The 12,226-nt window shown below is 29.7% G+C and overlaps 2 protein-coding genes across 2 annotated transcripts in view; one reads left to right on the top strand and one right to left on the bottom strand.

Annotated features, from left to right (window-relative positions):
* Positions 1–3,182: 3,182 nt before the first annotated feature.
* LOC101497855 (caffeoylshikimate esterase-like) lies at positions 3,183–7,610 on the top strand. Its single transcript, XM_004497259.3, has 8 exons — positions 3,183–3,356; positions 3,450–3,479; positions 3,584–3,710; positions 3,791–3,937; positions 4,050–4,180; positions 6,160–6,297; positions 6,665–6,763; positions 7,215–7,610. The coding sequence occupies exons 1-8, from the start codon at positions 3,354–3,356 to the stop codon at positions 7,491–7,493; spliced, it is 954 nt and encodes a 317-aa protein (XP_004497316.1). The 5' UTR covers positions 3,183–3,353; the 3' UTR covers positions 7,494–7,610.
* Positions 7,611–8,729: 1,119 nt separating this feature from the next.
* LOC101497519 (spliceosome-associated protein 130 A) overlaps positions 8,730–12,226 on the bottom strand; it is a 4,767-nt gene continuing 1,270 nt past the window's right edge. Inside the window, exons 2-5 of the mRNA XM_073367903.1 lie at positions 10,199–12,226; positions 9,588–10,079; positions 9,237–9,392; positions 8,730–8,967 (exon numbers count right to left, since the gene is read on the bottom strand). The exon at positions 10,199–12,226 is cut by the window's right edge and continues 9 nt beyond it. Of these exons, the coding sequence (XP_073224004.1) occupies positions 9,255–9,392; positions 9,588–10,079; positions 10,199–12,226 (2,658 nt within the window). The 3' untranslated portion in view covers positions 8,730–8,967; positions 9,237–9,254. The remainder of the gene's footprint in view (positions 8,968–9,236; positions 9,393–9,587; positions 10,080–10,198) is intronic.

The following is a 12,226-nucleotide window of genomic DNA, read 5'->3' as shown; positions in this document are numbered from 1 at the left end:
ATTAAAAAAAAAAAAAAAAAAAAAGATGTTTCATATACAATAAATTTTTATTATTCGAGATTCAAAAAGAATACTTTTTAGCAAAAGTTTTCGACAAGAAGTTGTAAACTACCGGTTCAAAAACAATTGCTCTAAATGAACAATTCAAGAATGCTTCAAAATCTATGTTGTCTCGTGAAAGAATAATTCATTCATAAATTTTTTGGTGATATTCTTTTTTTTAAATAAAATTCAATTCACATTTTGAATTCTATTGATAAAAATAATTAATTATTAAACACAAAATTCATTCTTTTTAACCAATAAATTTTGTATTTTAAAATCTTTTTAACTGGTGTCTTTTCTGTATTTATTTTGCGACACTTTTCAAAGTTTAAAATCTAGTAAGTACATTTCAATTAATAGAAAGATATTAGATTTAAATATTATTTAAAATTAAATGTAAAGTAAGTTATAATTAGTTTTTAAGTGGTTAGTTTGTTCCTCTACTAGTTCTATATATTGAATTTATCATGTATTTATTTTATATCTTTTTTTGTTTTATTTTATATCTTTTTTCGTTCTATCAACATAAAATTTATTTCAATTTTAGATATTTTCTATTTTTTATTATTTTTATTTCTCAAGATTCTTAATAGGACATGTAGCGTATAATAATTATTGTAACATATAATTTATATGAAATCAACAATACGATGACATGCATGTTTAATAGTTTTCGATAATTTGTTTTATTATATTTTATTTTGGTTCTTAAAGAGTTTAAGAAATAGAAAATCTATAGTTTAAGTTCACATCTCATTATATTAAACATCCATACAACTACGGCATGAGTTATACGTATGAAATAATTCATTTGTATTTAAGTTATTTATATTTCTATAAATGTATAAATAAAATATACTTTTAGACGTTAATTTTATCCACTATAAGTTTATAACACATATGTATTATTTGTAAATAATTTTTTTTATTGATTCTATTCCAAATGATATTGTTTTAGAATTTAATTTATATAATATAAAAAAAATTATATCATTAATCAATTACAATAGTTTAATTATTAAAAATATTTTATTTTTATAATAATTATATATTTAAAATGATTGTAATTTATTAATAATATAAATTTTTTTACTGCACACGATAAATTAACCTTAATTGTAATTGATTTATCATTCATTTCATGGCAACAATTTAATATTTTCGAGTTATTCACATGCCTTAACTTTTTCCTTGTTTTTTTTTTCACGTGATAATGAAGGTTTACTTTTCTTGGCCCCATCTCTTTCCTTTTCCTTTTCTTCCCTACAATAAAAAAGAAAGTCATTTTTTTTCATTGCACGGATTCAACTAAAATTTGAATTCTTGAATGGGTCATATATTGTAATCATAGTCTTTAAATGTATATAAGTTATAAATATTTTTGTAAAAAAAAAAAACTCTATATTTTGTTAAATTTTTTATGGATTAAATTATCTAACGAAAATATATTCAAATATTAAAATAATTAACTAAAAATTTATTTTAGTACTAAAATAACTATAAAAAATATTTAAGTATGTTTTATAATTGAATAATACTATCAATACACTTTTAACACACTCTTTTTAATTAAATAAAATTTACATCAATTTCAATAAATTTATATGAGATATAATAATTTGATGGGACATAGAATATTTTAATTAATAAAAATAATATATTAAAACATGTGTTAAAAATATATATTAAAATATTAAAGGGTGATTCACAAACTTCAAAAGTGGTAATTGCATTGGCCAGTGCCCAGCTAAGATCGTAGAATGTACTAAAACGTTCACACTCCGGTCAAAAGTAGCGCACGCACACGCACCAAAAATAATCAGAAAAATTGAAGTCAATTTGCATCTCTTAAAAAAAAAAGAATTGAACATACATATTTGGTACAACTCATTATTATGTTATGGTAAAAAAGTCAAGTTGCATATGTACAATTAACAACGTACTCCCTCTCCCTATGATTCATTATCAATACCAATTATTATTATTATTATTATTATTATTATTATTATTATTTTATATTTTAGTTTGTCATAACTTATGTAAATATTTTTTTTTAGTAAAAATTCAAATTTAAATTTATCACGTTACGAGAATATAACATATTCGACTACGCTCAATCTCTATTGGTCCAATGAACTTGTATATTATTATAATATTTTAAATATTTTTACAAAAATACTCTAATTGAAAAATATGAAACGTTAAATATATTTACTAATATTTAAAAGAAAAGTATCAAATAAAGATTAAAAACAATCATTTAAACAATAAATACTCTTTAAAAGTCACAACTTTTTGTTATAAATAAAATAAATTCTCCAAAAAATTTCTTATAACTAAGACCAAAATAATATTCATTGAAAACATGTAATTTAATAATAAGTTTAATTCATATATATATTATGCATAAAAAGTTATATTATAATAAATAATAATTATCAAATAATTTAAACCATTTAACTTTAATAATAATTGCCTTTAAAATTGTTTATTTATTTCTTTTTTTAGAAAATAATAAATTCTACTATAATTAAATCACACAACTGTAAAGTTCTATCAGTATTTGTACGTTGAACTAAAACTTTTAAAAAAATATTTATACTTAAATAAATAAATAAAAGTATAGTTTAATAAATATTTATAAAAATATTTATATTTATTTTCCTTCAATAATATTAAAAAAAATCAAATATACAATCCGTAAAGTTGAATAAATGTATTTTTATCACTAAACCGAATTATTGAAGTTGGTCAGTGAATTTTTTTAATGTAATAATTGAATAGTTTAAATTTTTGTTATTGACGCAACTTATTTTGACTAGACATATAATAACAAAAAAATTACTAATATTAAACAATGTACTCAACAAGGTTTATTAGTAAATAGGCAAATGGCAGGCAATTGAAGAATCATAGGTGGGGCCAGGCTATTAGGAGAAACTACATTGTTTAATTGCATTAAATCGAAACAAATCAAACTATATCAAACCGAATCCCACACGCTAAATAAATTTATCTGGCTATTATTCAATTTATTATTTATTTTTGTTAACAAATTATATTTTTCTATAAATAAAAAAGCCAAACGGATTTTTAATTCTTATCCAAAAACACACATACACGCATACATCTTAATTAATGTTATCCCTAATATTCATGCAATATTTTATCACCTTCACTTCACTCATATAAAGAAGACTCTCTTCCTCACTTTTTGCAATCTAAACCAACCTTTTACTTTTTCTTCTCTTTCTTTTTTCCAAAGAATTAGAAAAGCTTCGAAGCTCAACCTCAACAGCATATTCTTCATGGTCTTGCTCTCTCCCTCTCTATGTATAATTAATTATTCTATTTTTCCGTAATTATTTTTCAAAAGATCTTTATTTTTACTTTTTGTTTTGCAGGCTAGTGAAATTAAGATCAAATATGAAGAGGTATGATTAACACCAACATACTCTTGTAGGATTTTTCTTATTAAAAAAAAAACAGAATCATCATAATGCTTACTTGTTGTTATTTTATTTTATTTTTTATTCAGGAATTCATATTGAATTCTAGAGGAAAAAGGCTTTTTTCAAGCAGATGGATTCCTGAGAACGAAAATCCAAAAGCATTAATCTTTATGTGTCATGGATATGCCATGGAGTGCAGCATGACCATGCAAAGTAATTAAATTAAAATTTGTTTAATTATTATATATGATTATTATAAATAAATAAATAAATATTAAATTGAATGAATATAGGCACGGCAACAAGACTTGCAAAGGGTGGATTTGCGGTATATGGTTTGGATTATGAAGGACATGGAAAATCAGATGGGCTATTTGGTCTTGTTAATAAGTTTGAGAATATCGTTGATGATTGTTTCCACCATTTTAGCACCATATGTGGTCAGCATCTTCAATTAATTACTTCTTTTATGTTTTTATTCAAATTCAAACACTATGATGTGGCTCATTATTCATTTGTCTTTTAATGTATGTCGAATAAATAAAATAACAGAAAAAGAGGAAAATAGGAACAAGATGAGATATTTGTTAGGAGAATCAATGGGAGGAGCTGTTGCTCTGCTTTTGCACCGGAAAAATCCACATTATTGGGATGGTGCTATTTTGGCTGCACCCATGTGTAAGGTTAGTTTTTCTTATTATAATTGTAATATTTTTTTTTTTAATTTGATAAATGATTGATATTATTTACACATGCGTAAAATTAACTATAGTACAACCATACGTAAAATTAACCATGTTTGGTTAATTTTTCGTATGATTAATTATAATATTACTTTTCACTTTATAAATATACCATACTGATTCTTTTGACTATTTTGACACTCTTACTTTTTGATTTATGTGTACACCATACATACATTTATTATTGTAACTTCTCACTTTATATATGCACCATACATACATGATTCTTTTCATTATTAAAAGAAGAGATGTTATTTTTGAAACATGGTAGACAATATCAATATGTTAAGTTAGACTTAAAATTATTTAGAAAAAATTAAAAGAAAACAAAAACAATAAACACTTGAACAATTTTAATTGGTTGTGTTGTACCTGTTTTTAGAAAAACAAAATTTTGTATTGGTGTCTTCTCGTTGCTTCTTTTATTTATTTGTCCTGATGTCAAAACATGTTTTTTCAAGATGCTGTCCACACATGTTTGTTGTTCAATCACACTCCTGCATTTTAATTTATACTAAGTACTTCTTTTATAATATTTAGTCGTTTTATATTTATTTGTCTCTTTATATTAATATTTAATTCATGTAATTTAACTTTTTTATAACTATAATTAATAAAAAAACTTTACTAAATAAAATTTATTTTATTCTTAAATTTTATATAAATAATAATTTTCTTAAGAATTGTATATACACAAATGAAACACTCATTATAATGAGACAAAATGACTACTATTCTTTATTAATGTACATTTAGTTTTTTTAACAGAAGTTAATTTTTTATACTTGAATCGGGAGGGTGTATTTTATACATATATTTTTCCTTTTTTTTCCACTTAGCTCTTGTCATGGTTACGGAGAATATATTCTTGCTTCTTACTTTGTCCAATCTTCAATATCCACGACAATAAATGTCAATTTGTGGGCACAAATCTTATTAGGAATATGATGTGCATTCCACCAAAGACGTGAGAGATGCATACTAGTAAACTGATAATTTTTTATTTTATTTTATTTTATTTAAAAGGAACACATAAACAAATTGATGGAAAAGAATATATAAGAAACAAGAGGGCGAGAAAATTAAAATTGTTTTTTTGTTGCTAAAAATCAAATTTGTTTTATTAAAGGATATGATGTTCACATATTTCACATGTGTGTGAGAAGGGACTAAGGGAGGTCCATCTAAAAATGGATGTTTATGGTTACAATTAACTACTCCATTCAGAACAGGAAATTATATCTCTTAAATAGGTTTGTATTTTTCATTACTATATATTTAAAATACTAATTAGTTAATAAATAAAATAAAAATATCAGAGAATGTATTTTCTTTATAGGTAGGCTTTCCTTTTTCAAAAGAAATTGAGATATGTCAAGTTTAACTTGAATACACCTACCAACATGGTGTATGAAGAGTGCTAGATTTTCAAGTTCCTTGATAATTTGGTCAAGGTTTAATCATTGACATTAATATGTATAGAAAAATATATGATTATATTTGTCAACTAGTTAATTCGAAAAATTAATAACTGCAAGCAGATACTTTGATTTACTCACAAAAAATCAATACATTTTTTATACATCAATTTTAGTTGATTCTTAAAGCAAAGTAATTCAATGGTGTCCCACTAGAATATCAACATTGGACCCATAATATATATACTATTAATATTTGATAATGAGATGGCCTGTGACTTTTGGTAGAGTGTTTCTTTAGTTAGTAATTAATCAAAATTTATACGCTAAAATATTGTTGCTACATAGTTTCCTCCATATCACGTCACATGATCTTCAAGACCATTCCTTCAGAAAGTGACTTATTAATTTTTAATATAAACAAATCATACAATTCATTATCAACTGATTCAAACAATAATTAACAACTTTTATTATTCTTGAAATAAAATAATTGTGCAGATGGCAGATGATATAAGACCCAATGCAATTATGGTAACTATATTGAGTGGATTAAGCAAAATCTTTCCAACATGGCAAATAGTCCCTGGCCAAGATATCAATGAGATTGCCTTTAAACTTCCTGAAGTCAGACAGCAGGTATATATTATATATATATTTATTTATTTATATTTATATTTATATTTTCACAAATCATATCCCACAAACTAGTGTAAATAAAAAAAAATAAACTATTTGGTAAAATTGACCATCTAAGTCTTTATACCATCAATAGTACTAACTAGAGTAACTGATTGGTACAAATTTGGGGATGAAAAAATGGATGTATTGGATGATTTTGGAATCTAAATATACTAATGAACCAAAATTATCATCAACATTGATGTCTAGCACGACACTGACATGTGTAACTAATTTGAGAAAATGAAAATAATTGATTCACACATGCTAAAAAATAATATACATATTGAAGATAGAATTAAAGCTTGTTATTCATGAATTGCAGATTAAAGCTAATAAATATTGCTACAAAGGCAAGCCTCGTTTGAAAACAGCTTTCGAACTTAACAGGGTCTGTACAGAATTTGAGCAAAGATTAAATGAGGTTTGTCATATTTCTAATTCTTTATCTTCTTCAATGCCAATCTCTTTAATGTAGTCCATATACATAGGGTTAGGATCATTTGTCAAAACTTAATATTATTATAATTCTTAATTGTATATTTGTATTATAAACTACACCCTTGAATTCAAATCTACTATCGTATATCATATCTAAAAAGTTTGATATTAATTTTAAGGTATATCATAATTAACTCATTTAATTAAAATTCTTAATTTTAAAGTATGTTAATGATAGATCAAATAATTTTATATTGATATAAAATTTTATAAACATACTCCATGTGAAAATAGCTTATAACCAAACGGTGAATTTCATAGTATATATACAGTAAAGAATTATTAGATATGTTATAATATTAAATTTGACACCGTGGTGTCAATGAATCCGATCGTTTTAAAAGTGATGACTGATTTGTGTGCTTATTGGTTAGGTTTCACTACCTTTTTTGGTTTTACATGGTGAAGAAGATAGAGTGACTGATAAAGCAGTGAGCAAACAATTATATGATGTGGCCTCAAGCACTGATAAGACACTGAAGTTGTACCCAGGAATGTGGCATGGTCTATTGTTTGGAGAGCCACCAGAAAATTTGGACATTGTATTCAAAGATATTATTAGTTGGATAGAGGAGAGATCTCGTTATGGTAACACAAGATTAGAGAGAGAACTGAAACAACAAAATGAAGATTTTGTAAAAACTAGCTACTAATATTCTGATTTCTAGTTTTCAATAATAAGTTATTATTAGTGTTTAATATTCTTAATGTAAGCTATGATGTGTGTGACTCTTGCAAAAATTGCAATTACATACTATATTGTTTTACTAGATCTCGTCCCTGTTACTTCCGTTATTTTTTTTTGTACACAATTATTTTAGTTATAATAGTTTTAGGAAACTTATCTCTATTTGCACCTTATATTTCTTCTAATTGAATGTGGAATGGTGTATAATCATTAAACTCATAAATAAAACTAATTGCAATATAATTTGCATAGAATGAAACACGTAACATTCCTTAAAGTCGAGTACAAGCATGCTAGAGAAACTAACTACGGTAGAAACGAATTACTAGACAAGACAAACCATTCCAAGAGGACAGGGCTTGTATTGTATTAGTCAATTACTTTTGCCATTAAAAACCAAACTTTTTTGAACCGCAAGAAATAGCTAATACTACTATGAGCAAAGTTTCAAATCATACATTGCAATCGATTCAATAACAATCCCGATCAATCAATCAATACCAACCCACAATCTACATCTCAGCCATATATCAACGGTTAAATGTGGAAATTTTCCACAAACATTTATTTAATTTGTATAGTGATGAACGACTGAAAACAATTAGTTAAGTTTTCAACTTGTTATTTAATTGGTATTGCGTCTAATTATGAAAAGCTGTTCTATTATAACTAATATTTACGTCAAAAGGATCTAGTATTTGTCAATGAAAAAGGACAAGGTGGTGGTGTTATTCAAAGATTACGTATTGAATTTGGATTGGATTATCGTATCTGGGATCCGAATAGTAGTATTTATTATTTGTGTACAAAATTTAAGAAAATATATGGTAGAATTAGGACAGTTATTGTATCTCGCATAATAGATTGATATAAACATCATGCGGTGTCCCGTAATAAACCCAGTTGTTGCTGATACTTCCATCTCGGTCCCTTCGTTCATAACCCGGGCTCGAATAAGGAAGAGATAAGAGGGCCCTATGCAGAATGTGGTAAAAAATCCATAATAAAGTCCGACCACAACGGCCGAATTCATTAATTATGAAAAACTGTTCTATTATAACTAATATTTACGTCAAAAGGATCTAGTATTTGTCAATGAAAAAGGACAACGTGGTGGTGATATTCAAAGATCACCGAGACTGCGTGCTGGGGTTAGATTGAGAGAGATGGGTTGTTGAGTTATCACATCCACAAACCATGATAACAGTTAATTAAATCATTAATTACAGCATATATTGCCAAACTGCGGCTTATGGGTTTCACTTCAATTCAACAATACGCACTGCAGTTACAGAGTAGAGAGTCATAAATAAATGGGACAATAAAATCACAGCTTCCACCTTCCCGTATGAATGAGAAACACATGCGTTCGTCACTCACTTTGTTAGCGACTAACTACGGCCAAACGACCCACTCAAATAACAAGATTCCGACAACACCTGCACAAAATACAAGGTCGCATTAGCATTCGTCAAATCAAAATTCCTGGCTTTTCTTGCTACCCATAAGCAATTTGAAATGCTCTGACGAATACCAGACCATATCAATATTTGACTAGTGCAGAATTTTAACATTGTTTAGAAATGATTTTGTTGGTCGTTGAAGTTCTGTCTCACAGATATAGAATTGCAACTATAAGTATTGCTTACTTTCCTATTAATTGTAATAGTAGTATAGACAGTAAAATAACAGAAATAGGGGATAATACCTCTTTAATGATCATTTCTTAAATAATCTTATTTCGTACTTCTTCGAGTTTCTTCAGTATTTCTCCAGGGGTCCTGTCCAACTCATCAGCAATTTTTCTCTGCAAATCCATTGGCAATGTCGGGTATTGCTCACATAGGTCCCCGTCAATAACATCCTACACAAATATCCAGGACTTTAGTTTGTCAAAAAATTTATGTTATGGTTAAAATACACTAAATGAACAAATTTCTACGTTCGGACGAGTTGTATCAGAAGTCCTAGGCAGATAGAAATTTTTTATTCAGTATAGATGGCAAACATACATAGTAATAACAGAAAGAATCAACGGCATAATATAGATTAGCTATACCTTAACAGGAAAATAGGCAGATCTATAAGCCATGTGATCTCTTCCACACAAAGGTGGATTATCCTGCCTCATATGCATCTCCAAATGAGAAAAGAAATCAACGTCATCTCGTGAAGTAAAAGCATGTAATGCCCCAATGCTTCCCATAGCTGTTCCATATAAAATGCACTCTCCACCACCTGGTATAAGAGAGGCCTTTTGCAGGCATGTGATCAAATCACCAACATGAAATTGTACAATTTCTTCCACCTTATTGGGAGCTCCATTCAGCTTCCCCTGCTCCCACTTGATCCTCCCACCAGTAGGATCTTCTTCTATCTCATCAGATACATCTTGCGGCAACCGCACAAAATAGATATTTCCAAACTTGTCCGCACCTGCCATGGTGTCAAAATCTATATGGTATGATGCAGTAAGCCATCTTGGAACGCAATCATCAGCAAATATGTAAAGTTGGTTTTCATCCCGTCTATACTTGCAGTAATGGAAAGACTGGAGAGAATACATAAAACACAATCAGATGAAAATCTTATCAGTGAAACAGTTATCAGATAGTAGCAGTGTAAAAGAATCTGTGAATAAGTGCATGTAAACATTGAATAGAAATATACCTCTTGGATGTCACCGACATAAATTCGATCACGGTAGGTATGAATAGAGACAATTGTGTTGGGGAATAGCTTATTCTCACACTTTCTTAATAATTTTTTTTTCCCCAGATCGTATAGCCTGAGAACAGGTCCTATTCCAGCAAGTAATCTTCCCTGAAACTGAGTTAGAGCAACAGGAACACAGTCAACCTGAGTTTTGTGAAGAAGTTCAAGAGACTTTCCATCGTCTAGAAACCTATATATATGAATATACCCAGCAATTAAACTCTTTTTGGGAGTAAATTGCAGTCCCTTAGCTGTGCCAACAGCTAAAAGAGTTCCGTATTCTTTATCATGAAAATTTACTGTGCATACGCTGAATGCAGCCTCATTCTCCTGAAGCTCCAAAAGACAGGTTGTAGTTCCTGTCCTCGGATCAAGAACTCTGATGCACGATGCCCACTTATCTGATTCAGCTTTTGGATAGCCATAATGCTCGTCAGAGAGGGGATCATCTTTATCCTCGTCGTCCCCACCATTTTCCATTTGGTCTGCACTTCCTGTCCCATTTTCTCCAGCTTGAGCAGCCTCAAAACACTCTTTCCTTGCAGCTTCACGCTCTTCTGCAGTAAATGCTCCTTGATCACTCTCAATCACCACCAAAAGTTTCCGTTTGGGTTGCAGCACAAATTTCCTAGGCGTGTATCTAAGTGGAATAACTGTCTCATTAAATGTTTCTCCTAATCTTTCAATGGTAAAAATTCTCAAAGCCTCACCGGCAACAGCAACTACACCTTCCACACATTGGTCTGATGAAAATGACGCAGCATATTCAAGAGTTTCATATGAAAGGGGTGTTAAAAGGAAGTGTCCTTGGTGAATATAACCAAGCCAAGGGCGACTTGACAAGCAGAGCATAGCGCGCTTGCCTCTTACAATAATGGGAAACAGCTTAGGGGCTCTCAATCCTAAGAATCGAGAACGGGTATCAGAAAGCAGGCCTGTGACCATATCCACCACAGTTCTAGACAAGACACCATTCTGTAAACCAGCATTCAGGAAAAGACTAGCAGGATGATCTGCGCCATCCTCACCACCAACCGATGCTTGAACTTCAAGGAAAAGAAGAGATTCTGGAGCTGAAGAAAGACTTTGTATACCTAGAGTCTGCATACAATCGTCGGGATCCAGTGATAAGATTCGGATTGTCTTGTCATATGAGCCAACTGCAAGAAAACGGGCTCTTTGTCTGCCTTCGGGCACTGGAGCAATGTCCAAACAAGCAACGTCGCCAGACATTTCGTGTTTCTCAACCTCCATCAACTGACCAGTTACATCCACTTCAAAATATATAAGCTCCCCTCCATTTAGAGCAATAACCACCTGAAGTCTATTCGACCCAACTTTGGCAATTGTCCTCTTTCCAGGAGTTCTCCACTCATTAATACGGCCATCCTCCCTAATATGCCTAATACCATTTGGATGAACCTGCATGAGAGAATCATCACCTATCAAAGAAACAGCAAGAGAGGGAGTAGTGTCCAGAAACCCACTGTCACTGACTTCTTCGACTGTCTCACCAATGGAAAGCACAAGTGTGGCATTAGTGAACGACACAACAATATAGGCATCAAACTCATCAATAACATTCTTCTTCACAGTCCAAACAGCACTGGGTATACCAGGAAGCTTAGAAACTGCCATCTCACTGACTGCCAAACCTGTTCTCAAGATCCTCAGAGAAGATCGAGGTCCACGCCCACAAAGAGTAAAAATTTGAGGAGTCTCCTCTTCAAACAGATTACTGACCTTCATATCCATAATTGGCATCAAACTCTCAACGTTGTCAATCCTAACAAGGTTTTTCAGTTTCCTAGGCTGGAAAAACACAGGCTGAAAACCCTCGTCAGTTTCCATCAGCCTTGAAGACGAGGCCTCCACATCATCATCATCCCCTATTCCCTTAAACTGATACAGACCATGATTTCCAAACTCGGATGCCGCAAACAAGAAACCTGACTTGAGCACACACATCGAAGCAGTAGCAGG

This window comes from Cicer arietinum, chromosome 4, assembly GCF_000331145.2.
Source record: "Cicer arietinum cultivar CDC Frontier isolate Library 1 chromosome 4, Cicar.CDCFrontier_v2.0, whole genome shotgun sequence".
NCBI classification, from domain to species: domain Eukaryota; kingdom Viridiplantae; phylum Streptophyta; class Magnoliopsida; order Fabales; family Fabaceae; genus Cicer; species Cicer arietinum.
The sequence above is the reverse complement of the archived record's forward strand: the minus strand, read 5'-3'. Positions and strand labels throughout refer to the sequence as shown.